Here is a 14,761-nt window from a genome sequence, read left to right on the forward strand (position 1 = left end):
CATTCTTGGATGGAGTTAAATGATAATGTGCATGTAAGTTAAGTGATGGAGGTTGTGGATTCTAGTATGTGGTTAAAGAGTGGAGTGGGACTAGATTGCATATTATCCATAGAGGAGGAATTAGCTCTAGTTAAGGAAGGATTGTTAGAGATGGAAATAAGCATGGAAGGGAGAGGTTGAATAGTGTGAAATTTGTAAGGTGGGCAGTAGGAGAGTTTGGAGCTAGTGTGTTTTAGGGATAGGTTGGGAGGTTGTGACCAAGTGGTGAAAAGATGGGTACTACAGGAATCACAGAATATAGAGTGGAGTATAGACCAAACGTTTTTGCAGTTTGACATTATGAAAAAGTGTTGCATTTTTAATTGTTGACATTTATGTCTGGAGAAGGATATTGCTGCTGCAGTGTCTCTCAGTCATGTGGTGATTTTGATTGAGAGAAAGGTGACTCTAAGTTATGAAATTTTAGAGCAGGCAGCTAAACGTTGGCTGGATAATCTTGTAGACTTGTATAAGAGAAATAATCTGTAGCAATGGATTGGAAAGGGGCTACTGGAGAGGTCAGAGAGAGGCACTGATTTGAAAAGTTATTGGCTACCAGGAGCCAAGCCAATTGAGCCTGTGTGTGATACAGTTGCACTGTAGTAGTGAGAGCAGAACTACAAATTGTTACAAGAGTTGATGGGAATCATTTGACTGGGATGTACACAGTCAAATTGCTCCTGTCAGGAGATTGAGAAGCCTGTGGTTGTGGTCTACCCAGTAGATGAAATTGCAGATTTAAAACAACTAAGGTATCCGCAAAGATGGTTTGAAAGCTCATTACCACAGCATTCAAATTAACAAAGTCCATATAATAGGTCTGTGGATTGCTTGGGGGCAGAAGCCATGCAATCTTAATGAAATATCAGATCCTAAAGTAGTGGGTCTGCGTGGTGTTCCCTAAAGTTTAAGCTAATCTGTGGGGTCAACCTGGAAGCCGGGTTGACACTATCCCATGGAAACTGCAGAACCTTCAGTAGTGTATCTGATCAGTATACCCAAAAGTGATCTCAACACTATGCTATAGAGATCACAGAAATCTCAATATTGGGTCTAAAGGATCTAGCCCACTTACTACCCTGAAGTGGTATTATTGTTGTGTAGTGTCCTCTGGGCAATAGAAATGATTATTATTCATGTCAGACCAGGGGGGCGCTGCCAGGATCCGTTGTGAGCGGACGTGGGCTGCGGAGCTCCGGCTGACATTTCCCTGGCAAACACTGATCCTGAGCCCCTACCCTATCCTGGAGCACCTGGTTGGGAGAGTGACCATAGTGTGTATTGATCGCAACACCGTAGTTTCAAGAGCCGGATTCGTGGCGGAATAGCCGAACTAAAAGCTGGGGGCGAACGCTCCGGTGGGAAGCAAGATGGCGGCCGAAGCAGTGCGGTGAGCTTAACCCACGGTGCACCGAGAAGGGCATAAGCGACTGGGAACGCCTAGCTGAGTTCAGCGCTGCAGTCGCTGCAAGCTGAGGCAGAGAGATCAGCGAGATGAAACGGAAGTCCTGCGCGCACTGGCGATAACGCTGACGAGACGTCATGGGTGGAAGGCACTGGACGAGCGCTGCAGATTCTTGGAACGGCATCTCGCTGAGGGATTCTGGTAAGTGAGCCCCGCGAATGGAGGGCGGCGGTGCTCGCAACCAGTGAAGAAACCAACCCCGGTTTGCCCTGTGGGGACTTCGGATGCGATGGAGCACGTGCGGAGAACACTGAGTGGCGCCCCTCCATCCCTCCCCTGGCATCGCCATACTGCATGAGACAGTGGCTGAGGTGCAGAGAGCCTGGATAGCTGCGTGAGTGCCTGATCTGCGCTGGAGCCCACCAGCGGTGATCAGGGGTGAGAGCTCTGGGCTTATGTGAGCCTATGTTACGGATTCTGTTGCGGGTGACCGCATGGGAGGCCTGGATAGCTCTTTCCCGGACCTAAGGCTATTTTGGAAAGTTGTTGTCTGGCCGGTGGGAGACCGGACGCCTGCATCAGTACAGTATTTAGTGAGGGGGAGAGCTAAGACACTGAAACTGGCCTGCAATTAAGCTCCCTAATTCCTGGGACTGGGACACTCTATGACAGGCCTCATAATCTGGGGATACTGGGCCACTGAAGAGGCTGAAGCCTGACCACACCACCAAGACCTCTGTGAAGGTGACCGCAGTCACAACCAAAGAGGGTGTTGGAGGGAGGTCCCCAGGGCACAAGTCCTAAATAAAGAAGTGGGGGGACGCTCAAATACAGGAAGTGACGTCACGACAGGAAGTGACGTCACGAAAGGTAAAAACATAGAAGTGGGGGGATGCTCAAAGGCATGTCGTGACGTCACAGCCGGAAGTGACGTCACGAAAGATAAAAATTAGAGCACTCCTTTCATACATATCTGCACTTCCAAAACACATCTATGTAAATTAGTCCTATAGTGCAGTACATATATGTTGAAGAAAGAGAGCCTTTATTTGAAAATGTATTTTGAAAAAGAATAAAAAACAAAAGATGTTTCTGTAATTTCACAGGCAGCCTAGCACTGTGGACCCAAGGGTTTTTTGCAGGGTGTAGGATCAACTCTTGCAATGTTATTTGAGCAGTCCTATATACATCTGATAACATGGCATTACATACTTCACCTACGCCCGTCACATTAGTGAGTTAGATAAATACGTAAAAAGCCGTACCTGTAGGCTGTTCAAAGAGCCCTTCCCAGGCGGAGGGTGGGGAGGGGATGTAGCGTTTTTTTGTGGATAGCTTCCCATGTGCTTACTGTGCTTGTAACTACAGCTTCTATCGGGAACAGTCAGTGGTGGGACCGCGGGGCGTTCCCTCTCCGTCTTTATATTTGTTGTGTTTTTGCATGCAGTTAACGGCAAGAATACACGATTCCTTAGCAAGGGCATATTTGCAGGGGGGACGGCGTCCACCTGGTATAATAAATTAAAATAAGTGGGGGGACGCCGTCCACCTGCGTGGTACCCCGACTCGAGCCCTGGAGGCCCCCACCTGAGAGCTCTGTGCGCCCAGCCTGCACTCGCAGTGCTGCGCAAAGAGGATTGCACAATAGCGCATCAGTGGAAACCTACAAGGAGTGATGGGGAAGTCATCCAAGAGAAGGGGATATAGCGTCCTCAACACCGGGGGTCCAGGGCCCCAGATGAATGATGAAGAAGAGTAGGTAAAGTCAGGGAAGGGGAAGGGTGGCGCCACCACCACCCTGACAGACATCATGCAGGCTATCACGGCCTCCAGGAAGGCCCTGGAGGTGAAAATCGACTTGATTGGGACAGATGTGTGTTTATTAAAAGACAGCCATCGCAAACTCAAAGAACGCGGATGGCCTCAGAAGAGGAGCTCGCGGAGGTACCGGAGAAAGTGGAGTTGCTCCAGAAGGCACTCACCACAGTCAAAGACCGACTCAAAGAGGAGGAGGCGCGAGCGTAGGACACCGAAGGAAGATCGCGCAGGAACAATATCAGGTTTATTGGAATGCCGGAAAAATCGGAGAGAACAGACATGGTGGGCTTCCTTGAGGGCTGGCTTAAAACTGAAATTGCTCCAGAGGGGCTCTCCCCCTTTTATGTGCTGGAACGAGCCCACAAGGTCCCAGCCCGACCACCTCAGCCGGGGGCACCTCCCTGACCCATAGTGGCAAGGCTGCTGCATTTTCGTGATTGTGACCATGTACTCCTTAAGGCCTCTCAAAAACAAGAACTGCAGATTGCCAACAGTGAAATAATGATCTTCCCAGATTTCACGAATGAAGTACAGCAACAGAGGGCCTCATGTTTAGGGGTGAAGAAGAAACGGAGACAACTCCAGATACCTTATGCCATGTAATTTCCGGCACGGCTGAGAGTGGCCGACCAGGAGGAAGTGCAATTTTTCTCCTCCCCGCAGGACATGTGGGACTGGCTGGACAAGCGGCGGACGCAGATTCATGGTGCTGCTTCACCGGAAAGATCACAACAGTCAGCAGGAAAGAACGCGCTTGCGGTGTGTGCTCCATCATCCACAGAAGCCAGGAATGAAAGGCGTAAGGCATTGCACGCGGCGGCGTAACTCACCAGAGGGGACTCCAGCCCTGGCTCGAATAAGTCTGGTCTGGACGCAGATAAGTCAGACAGGTCGGTGGCTGCTAGTTCTAATGAAAACTCAGATGAAGAACTGCCACAAGTCACGCCTCAAACATAGGACAATATTGACTGATCTGAACAGTCTGGGGGGTTGATATGGCTATTTAACAGTGCTACTGTGAGGTCTATACTTACTTGGGTGAAGGACATGGTGTTGATCTCCCAATTGCCAAGGACTTGAAGTCCTCCTGGATCCTGTGGAAGATAATGTTTTGGACCACTGCTAAAGGGGATATTGGTGGAGCTCTGAGAGCCCTTGCTTGCGCTTCACAGCCCCATCACTAGATAGAACACAGTTTGGGAGATTACTCTGAGTTTGGATGGGAAATCACTTGGTTACACCAGTCCTGGGGTGGGGGAGTTGGGTTTTTTTTTCATTGCACTTTTTAGGGGTTGGGGAAATGTTGGGGCCAGGCGTGTCATAATCAGTGTAGTCTTAGAACAGATGTTTCTCCTGCATCAATAGTACCTCCCTTAGACCTTAAATGTATCTCTTGGAATGTTACAGGGAATGCACACACAGTCTCGAAATCATAAGATGCATGCTTTTCTAATAAGGAGGGGAGTCCAGATTGCATTGCTCCAAGAAACTCATATCATGGCCAAAGAGGGGGACACACTCCAGCGCAGATGTAGAAGTCAGGTGATTTTTACTAACTATTCAACTTTCGCTCGGGGGTCCTGATTTGGGTCAGAACAGGAGTGCCCTTCCAATGTATGAACCAACTGATTGACCCAGAGGGCAGATACATTGTAGTCACAGGTAAATTAGATGGTAGGGATGTAGCCCTAGGCAACCTCTATGGCCCGAGTACGGATCAGCCAGCGTTATTGGCCCAGCTATCTGGGACACTTGCCACGGTACTGACGGGCCCAGTACTCCTAGGTGGGGATTTTAATTGTGCTGCTGATGTTGGCCTATAATGGTCGCATTCGCCACTTCCGGACACACCTACACATAGATTAGCAGCAGCACGCCTTACTTGGCAATTGCAGTGGGGTTTGATAGATTCCTGGAGAGCTCAACACCTGATAGGGACTATTCCTTTTTTTCTTCCCTACATCAACTCCATGTTAAACTGGACTCTTTCCTGTGCTCCCCAGACATTCATGAAAATGTACAGACTTCCTAGTACCTCACTAGAGCAATGTCAGATCATAACCCATTATTACTAGGCTTAACATGGTCTCGTGAGCGCCCTAGAATACCGACCTGGTACTTGAAACCAGAGGCTTTGGAAGATCAGGTTTACAAAACGGCTGAGGGTACTGCTATTAAGAAGTATTTTGCAGGGAATGCCAACTAAGCAACCTCTAAATGAAATGAATGGAGTGGGATGCCTTTAAGTCAGTTATTCGGGGCAGTGTATCTCTGAATGTGTGGGAGTGCAAAAGACATTGTTACAGGACACGATATTGGTGGGAACACAGGTTCTGGGAGTTGGAGAGGGAACGGCCGGGACAAAGAGCCAAGCAGGAGGAACTTCTAGCGGCTAGGGAGGAGGTGGCTGCCCAAGTGGAGCGACTTTGTTGTTTTGACTATAAAAACGATATAGCCAGAGCCCATGCTGAACGGGATAAATCTGGAGGCCTGCAGGCCTGGCTGGCCAACCCGGCTCGACGGGAATCAGTGATACTAGAACTAAAGGGGCAAGGAGAGGAACCCATATACCGCCAGCAGGACATCAATAATAGGTTCTTTGAATTTTACGAAGTGTTATATAAGAGCAAACAGTCACCCACTCTTGATGACCTGGCTAACTTTGTTGATGCCGTGGACTTACCAGTGGTGTCGGAAAAAATAGCGAAACAACTGGGAGCAGACATTGGGCTAAGTGAGGTGACATGGGCTATAAAAGCCGTGTCCAGCAATAAGACACCAGGTACTTGACCTATATTGATCTACATGCTCCTAGGTTAGTGGAGCTCTATAACCAAGCGCTGCCAGAGAGGCACCTCCCTTCCACGACGAGGGAGGCGGTGATTATTCCCTTACTAAAACCGGGGAAACCAGCATGGGACACAGCAATTATCTATGCTAAATCTGGACTACAACATCTTGAGTCGGATACTGGTGAGTCTGCTTCTCCCCCATATGTCAACCCTAATCCATCAGGATCAGGCGGGCTTTATTCCCACCAGAAACACTGCATTAAACATTTGGTGACTCCTTCGGATCCTAGCGGCAAGATCTGACTGCGAGAATGGTGAGACCGTCTTTGCAGTAGATATTGAAAAGGCCTTTGATAGCCTTGAATGGGCCTACCTCTTCGTGGTGATGAGGAAGTTTGGGTTAGGTCCGGGATTTATTAAACGTGGAATCGACGGCCCGTGTCAAGACGGACAGACTGATTTCTGAACGTTGTAAAATAGAAAGGGGCATGCGGCAGAGGTACCCTTTGTCGCCTCTGCTGTTTGCCTTGGCCATGGAGCCGCTCTCGGCTAGAGCTCGCACGTGACAACATTTCCCAGGTCTGGAGGTAGCCGGTTAGATTCACCATATCGCGCTCTATGCTGACGATCTGCTGCTGTTTCTGGTGGATGATTGTGACGCACGTAGAGGAGTAAAGGACCTCCTTCATGGATTGGGGCAAGTAGTGGGCCTAAAAGTGAACTGGGCAAAATCATCCCTGTTCCTGGTAAGGGCGGATGTAGCTGTCCCCATTGTGACAGAAGGGGTAAAGTGGCAACCCCACTCCTTGGCCTAACTGGGCACCCAGATTTATCACTCTCCTGAGGATCTCTCGGAAGGGAATATTGGGCGGGCTCTGCGGGGAGTTACATGTAACTTTTACTATGGAATTCTCCCGGTTTGGAACCCGAGCCGAATGTTCACCCAACTGAAATCACTGGTAACGGCGTTCATATGGGGACCTGGCAGGCGATTGGTAGCACTTAACACACTCATGAGGCCTAGAAAAGAAGGGAGGCTTAAGGGTACCTGACTTCGAAAACTACTACATAGCTGCATACAATGGCTCACAGAGAGGCTGGTGGATTAACTTAGAGGGCCAGTGGAAGAGAGAGGTGAGGACCCAGACTTGCTGCTCCTATTGTGCATACTTTTGAGACTTACTTGCCGTGCAGAGGACCTTCCTAGGGACCTTAGTGCAGCGCGTAAATGTTGGAATAGAAGTCTGCAAAGGGCCAGGGTCAAACTCCCATATGCGCCGGAAATCCCCTTGCTTATGTGTGAGGCACTCCCCCATGGCGGTGACTGGCGTAGGTTGAGTGCATGGGCAGATCTGGGTATATCTACGTTAGGGGACCTTTACGAGGAAGGCATGCTGATCCCATTCATCGACCTCAGGGAGTGTCACGATCTGCCGGGGGGAGACTTTTTATTGCAAACAGCCCTTACGGCAGCTGTGAGGAAACATTGGAGTAAGGGGCTGGCTGAGCTGGGTATTTTGTTGGGATGTCAATATTTGGTTACTGCGGCGGGCACTTTTAAAGCAGTCACATGTCTGTACAGGCGACTTACCTACACAGCACTTCCTCCCCTGACCAAAATCCATAGACCATGGGAAGCAGACCTGAGTAAGCCTATAGCAGATAAAGAATGGGGGATACTGGTGGAGAGGGCGTGGAAGAGTACCCGAAACGCATGGTTCAAGTTGATCAACTTTTATGTGCTACATAGAGCCTACCTTACCCCAGACAAACTCAATAAATATTTCAATATGCAAACCGCAGCCTGCCCATGATGTCATACAATAGGAGCTGATTTTTTGCATATGCTCTGGAGCTGCCCGAAAATAGAGGAATTCTGGGAGGAGGTAATCTTATTACTGGCGGAAGTGACAGAGAAAGAAATAGGGAACACTCCGGAATACTGGCTGTTGCACTGGTTTCCCCACACTGCTAAAAACAAGGTAACAAGTAAGTTCCAAGACCTTGGGTTAATTTTAGCTAAGAGAGACATTACCAGTCACTGGAAATTGAGAATTGGTCCTAGTTTCGCTAGGTGGAAAAAGGTGTTCCTTAAATGGGCTGAATCTGAAACCAGAAATGAGAATAGCTAAAAGAACAGGAGGTGAGAAATCGTTGGAAGTAGCTAGAGCTTGGACAAATTTGCTTGAATTACTTAAAAATCCAAAGGCTGCAGATTGAAGTGAACTAGAGGAAGGAGGCCAAAATGGGGCTGACTGATCTCCCTACGTTGGGCCTACTGAGCGAAGCGACCCCGTATTAACTACACCCTCCGAGCCGGGGGTACAACCCTTGAGCATATGGTAGCGACCTTCAATGATAACAATAGATGACCCAGCAGTCAACTGGGCAGGTAACCCACATAGAGACACGCCATGGGGGTACAGTTGGGGTACGGTTAGGAAGATAAGTCTGAGACATCTGATTTACAGCGTGCAATACCACATGCAATTTTGATAATATGTTAATAATAAATGTTCCAGAATTGGGGTTATAACATTAACAGTTGAGCACCTGAGCCAGGTGAAAGAATTAAGGGGAAGCATACTCTTTTCAATGGCGGATATATATATATATATATATTCATGTAAGACTAATACTTTGGTGCTTTTTCAAGAGATGATGAGTTAATGTGGCCATTCCCTTGAATCAGGAATCAATTTTCTCCAGGTTGTATTTTGGCATCTGTTTGTCTCTGTTGAGTGTATGTTCTCAATGTACCTTCTTCAGTTACTGCTACAATGAGTTTTAAACAAATAATTTGATATTCTTTTAAACACACCAGTAACTATGTTTGCATCTCAGGACTGAATATATAAAACCAGAAAAAAAAGTATTCTAAAGTAACTCAAACATGTTAATTTTGTTTGATAAATTAAAGTTGCGTAAACATTTGTTGTGTGCTTATTCTCTCACAAGACTGAAACGTGTTTGTATTGCTTATATTCTATGTTTTTGTAGGCTTTCAATACTTTCATTGATGATATTTTTGCATTCATTATCACAATGCCAACATCCCATAGACTGGCATGCTTTCGGGATGATGTTGTTTTCCTGATATACCTTTACCAAAGATGGTAAGTGTATTTTATTTTGCTTCTTCCTTCAGGGATATTGTAATAGTTTATATTTTTTTGTAAAATAGTTCCAATCTTCCTTCCACTTCTTCAATTGTCATGGTTCTTGGTGTTAAGTTATTTATTATAGTTTTTGTAAAACTCTGTGGTATCACCAATGGAGTCTTAAAGCACTTGTGGCTAAATACACGGAGGATGATAAAAAACCATAGCAGATGAACAAGGCAGTCAACAGATAACATGAAATAATGGTTAGCAGTACCTCTGCATGGTGTTAGTTGACACCACGTGGATCCACACCAACTCTGTTTTGCTCCGGAAATGACATCCTGCGCTTATGTAGCTCCCACTCCTGTCCACTGACGTTAGTTCCTTTCTTTCCTATACACCAGCCACAGATCTGGAGCTACTGTTTGTCACTTTGAGACTGATTTTCTCCTAAATTTTACAGTGTGCAAGTGAAATGTAACTTCCCAAGATGGCAGGATTCAAACCCTTTAAGGGCTATCTGTAACAGATCCTCATCAAGTTTACCTATCTGTAACAGATCCTTATCAAGTTTACCCATGGTGCCTAGGGTCGAGTCACAACTTGAATCCCAGGGTGACTGTTCATCGGTAAACCTGAAGTCCATGCAAGTCCACAAAGTCTTCTCCAAGCGTCGAAAGACACCATGTTGCGATTAGTCCATCCCAAGGGTTGGTCTTGGTCCTGTCCACTGTCTACAAGTAGCAGTAGTCTATCTCAAGGTCGTCCGTCATCGCACTTGAAATCTTTGGGTAAGTCGAAGGAAAAACATAAAAAATCCAAGTGAGACTCTGCCCTTCCTTCCACTCTGTGAGAAGTTGGCCTGGTATATGATATTCACTATTCTAGTGAGCACCTTGCACCAGTCCAAACAACCCTTATGGTGATGGTTGTAAAGTCAACCTTATAGACCAGCTATCCTAGTGGTAGCATGGACAAAGCAGTCTTAGGCTAAACTCAAGAGGGCATGTAAGGCCAGCTGTTTTACCATATGCAATCCCTTTAATACCAAATGAAAGGACACCACACAGGTTATATATAAAATATATATGTATTTATTTCTAAACAACCCCTCTGAACTCTTTATGAGGTAAGAGGACAAAGCACATAACAAGAGACTTAATTATCATACAGTAAGTTGCACAATATACAGTAATGCCCTAGGGGCACTTCAAACCATATACTAAAATAGTGGTATAAGAACAACATCACAAACAAAGGACAGGCCTAGGGCCTGGGGAATCGCTGGAGCTACGCTGTACTACCAAAGGATAGGGAGCAGGAGGCCCACAAGATGCGTGTGCCGTGCCTTTACACACACACACGCGAGTTACCATAGAGTTAGAATGGGAACGAAAGAATTGGAAACTAGTTATTTTAGGTCACTTCCGGATGGACAAGGAGAACGCTACTTGAAAGTTAGACACTAGGATAGTAAATACCCACAGGAGCACCGAAGTACTCGCGTTACCTCACCCACAGGAAGCAGGTGCATAGGTGTCAAAGTGTTTCGGGTTTCATTGCTGAATCCTATGGAGCCTTGAAGAAAGATGCTGCAGGCGACCAGGAGATAAGTGTCCGGTTGGATCCAAGGGCGGATCGAGGATGAAGAGTACCTGAAAGCAGAGGGGACAGAGTCTGGGTCACTAGCCAGTGACCAGGAAGGAACCAGGCGATGTCGCGAAGCTTGTCTCTGCAGCCACGTGGACCAGGAGGTGTCGACGAATACCAGGCGCTGGATACGGACTGTCCAACGAAGGCTCTCGCTGTCGGCGGTGTCGGCTTCCAGATTGGAGTCAACAAGCCTTGGCAACGGCAACCCACGCAGGAATCGAAGATGGCTTCTTGATCAGACCAGCAAGGTCTGATGGGCTTCTCCTTTTCAGGGAAGCAAGGGCCAGTCTGGAGCAACCAGACCAGCGGTGTAGATCCAAGGTTTCGTCGTCACAGAGGCTACTAGCCAACGGGCAAGTGACCGGACAGACGCGTCGAGCAGGAAAATGCAGAAGGGCCCCACGCAGAACTCGTGGAGTGTGGAGGGCTGATCTTCGGTGCAGTTGGTGCTCGGGGCTGGGGCTTCTCGATCCCCAATGCACAACTTCGAGGGTGCCTCAGAAGTTGCACGGAAAGCAATCCAGGATTGTTATGGCCTGCCATAGGAGTGAATTATAGGTGTATATGTGTCTAGATATAAGGTTAGGTATAGGAATACTATACCTAAGCAAGGGGTGATTACACGACCTTGCCCCAGCTGAGTGATCAGCCAGTTGTGTCAGTTTGGATGGCCAGCCAGGGGTGGCAAAAGATATGCTGCAGCCCCTGGTAGGCCTTGGATGCACCTATGCCCTGGGTACCTATAGTACACTATACAGGGGTTCATAAGGTGACCCAATTCCCAATTGGAGATGTACCTAAAGTACATGGAGTCCATTTTACAGTGAGAGCAGATAGCCTGGGGCCCTGATTATCAGGATCCCAGGCCAACTAAGTCGAAAACCAGCTAAACACTAGGCAAAAAATCTGGGGTAACCATAGTCAGGTATCCACCTTCCTAAACACTCTTGTACTCCTGACAAGGCACCAATGCCATTGCCATGCCTCTAAGTCTTGCTCCCGAAGTCAATCATCATCTGAGCCCATCCTGCAACTTGTCCCGGCACAAGCAGAGTTTCTGGGACTGTCTGCGACACAAAGACAGATCGAAGCATTCCATGAGTCTATGCTTCAACTTTCGGATCACTTCCAATGCCCTCTGGTGTACCTGTTTGCCCCAAGCAATCGAAAGCCCTCCTCCCCCCCAAACTGGGATACCGCCAATGCGTTCACCCATAGGTGGTAATTGGAGCCTCTGAACACATTGCCAGGCCTTCACCGTGTCTGTACCGGCTCTTCTTCCAGCTCCTTGACCCATGCTGGTTCCTGGAACATTAACACCGATGCAGACTCCATTAATGTCGGTTAAGAGGTGCTCATTGTACTGTTCGACTCCGAGTCAGCAGTGCTACAACCTCATCTGAGGTTGCGCTCTGTTTGTGCTGAGCTGCAATCTTCTGCCGCGGACCTGCTTAGTGACCCTCCTCCACAAGGCCTGTCTTACGCATTACATTTCTTCTTTGGGACAGATTCCGGTAATGACAACAATGCGGGTGATTGAATTGGCCAACTCGACCACAAGAAAACTGGTAAGATGTCCTTCCAGGATGCCAGTGGCCTTGATACCTCTCCTGATTCCAGTCTCCTGTCACCCCCCTAGTCCTGCCACTAAGGAAAAGCCTCCTTTTCCATGGTCATGCGGAGGGCGGCTTAAGTTCTTGGCCTCCTGCTCCCAACCACGGAGTTCAAATCTAAAGTCCTAACAGAAGGTCCCCCAGCTTGGGAAGAACAATACTGAGCCCCCGTTGCCTTTTGATGAGGCATTTGCTGACACCCTCTTAGGGGCCTAGGCCAAACCTTGTTCTATACCCCTGCAGTGAATCGCTGAACTGCGCAACGCCACTGCCCTGCCCCAGGTGATCATGCATTTTCATCTCAGCACCCTTCCTCTAAGAGCTTTGTGGTGCAAGCTTCCCCTACTCTAACGAAGCCTAGCACTGTCCATGAAAGTGGAGACCTTCAGCAAAAGGGTATTCTCCTCTACCGATTTGGTTCTCCAGTCCGTTAATGCTATTTGCATGCTGTGTTGATATTCCCATGTCCTCAGGGATTCGGTTGTTCAAATCCTCCCTGGTATACTGGAAGACCTTTGTCCTATATACTGACATTGCGACCTGCTGCCGGCTAGACACCACGCTCTCCATTTGGCAAACAATTAGCTCTAGTGTTGCTATTTGATGCCATTGCATTGCAGAGATCAACGATTTTTTGGGGCAATGTCCAATTATCAATCAAGGACGTACTTTGATCCAACCAGTCTTTTTGGGACAAGTCAGACTTCACTCTTGATCACTTTAAATAGAGCAGCACCACAGTACGCTCCTTGGTCGGTCTTCTTCGCCATGCCTACCCCATCCATTTTTTCGCTCCGTTTGTGGTTTTGGCAGAGGTACCCCTTACAGGCAGCCAGCTTCAACCTCAGTAAGGTAGAAAGCCTTTTTGTGTCCAAGGCCATGGCACCGACTCACCTACAGTCAGCCCACTGAACCCCTGGCCCAACCCCCTGCTGCCCCACCTGCGAAGCCCCTTTAGCGCGCCCTTAGAGGAGCACAGCCACCCAGTTGGCAGCAGGATGCAACGGTTCTTACCAGGTTGCAGACTATAATATCAGATAGGTGGATCGTGCAAATTGTACAGAAGAGGTAGACCCTACTAATTCTTTCTTTTTTGCCGTACCTACCACCATCCTAAGTACGACTGACAGAGGACCATCTGTCCATATAACCATAGGCAGTGCAGCCCTTTTGTCCAAAGCGGTTATCAAGAGAGTGCCAGCATCAGACGTGGGTTATGGTTGTTACTCCTGCTACTTCCTGATGGATTCCTTCGTCCTATTTTATAGATTCTCTCAATGCCTTCTTCTGGAAGGGCAAATTCCAGGTGCTCACCCTGGCTCAGGTCTTGTCTGACCTCAACACTGGAGACTGGATGGTGGTATTGAATATTCAGGACGCTTATTTCCACATACCCATCCTGCAGACCCCCAGGCACTGTCTGCGGTTCGTGGTGGGACAGGAGCATTTTCAGTTTGCTATGCTTCCCTTTGGGCTCCACAGTGCCCTTTGGGTGTTCATGAAAGTAAAGGCTGTGGTGGCAGCACATCTTCGGAGGTCAGGAGTCCCAGTCTTCCACTACTTTGAACACTTGCTGTTGAAGGCAGGCTCGCCCCAGGCAGTCGTCAACCACCTCTAGACTGTGTCATACCTCCTGCCATCTTTGGGGTTCATTGTCAACATGCCGAAGTCACGCCCGACTCCTCAGGTGCTGCCATTCATTGGAGCTTTTGTGGAGACGGTCTGGGTTTGTGTCTTTTCCCCTCGAAAAGAGTGTCCAGGACTTTCAGGCAATGAATCCGCTCTTTCAGCCTCTGTCCTGGATTTCTGTGATGTTGACTAAGGCTGGTGGGACTGATGGTGTAGGAAGGTGGATACCTGACTAGGGTTACCCCAGATTTTTTGCCTTGTGTTTAGCTGGCTTTCGAATTAGTTGGCCTGGGATCCTGCTAATCAGGGCCCCAGGCTATCTGCTCTCACTGTAAAATGGACTCCAAGTACTTTAGGTACATCTCCAATTGGATATTGGGTCACCTTATGAGCCCCTGTATAGTGTACCTTAGGTACCCAGGGCATAGGTGCATCCAAGGCCTACCAGGGGCTGCAGCATGTATTATGCCACCCCTGGCTGGCCATTCACATTGACACAACTGGCTGATCACTCAGCTGGAGCAAGGTCTTGTAATCACCCCTTGCTTAGATATAGTATTCCTATATCTAACCTTATATCTAGACTAGACACATATACACCTATAAGGCAGGCCTTAACAATCCTGGAGGCAGAGTGCTTGGTTTTATGTGAGATGAGGCTCTAGCATGAGCTGAGCCTGTCTGCAGCTTTCGGAACCATGTCCTTAT

At 48.1% G+C, this 14,761-nt stretch overlaps 1 protein-coding gene across 4 annotated transcripts in view; it reads left to right on the top strand.

Annotated features, from left to right (window-relative positions):
• CLPTM1L (CLPTM1 like) overlaps positions 1-14,761 on the top strand; it is a 2,174,700-nt gene that overhangs the window by 2,057,588 nt on the left and 102,351 nt on the right. For 2 of the 4 annotated variants that reach the window (XM_086965311.1, XM_086965310.1), the window contains one exon: positions 9,055-9,170. The exons of the other annotated variants lie outside the window; for them this stretch is intronic. In XM_086965311.1, coding sequence (XP_086821437.1) covers positions 9,055-9,170 — 116 coding nt within the window. The remainder of the gene's footprint in view (positions 1-9,054; positions 9,171-14,761) is intronic. 4 annotated transcript variants of the gene reach the window in all.

The sequence above is a fragment of the Lissotriton vulgaris genome, chromosome 4_1, assembly GCF_964263255.1.
Source record: "Lissotriton vulgaris chromosome 4_1, aLisVul1.2, whole genome shotgun sequence".
Lineage (NCBI taxonomy): Eukaryota > Metazoa > Chordata > Amphibia > Caudata > Salamandridae > Lissotriton > Lissotriton vulgaris.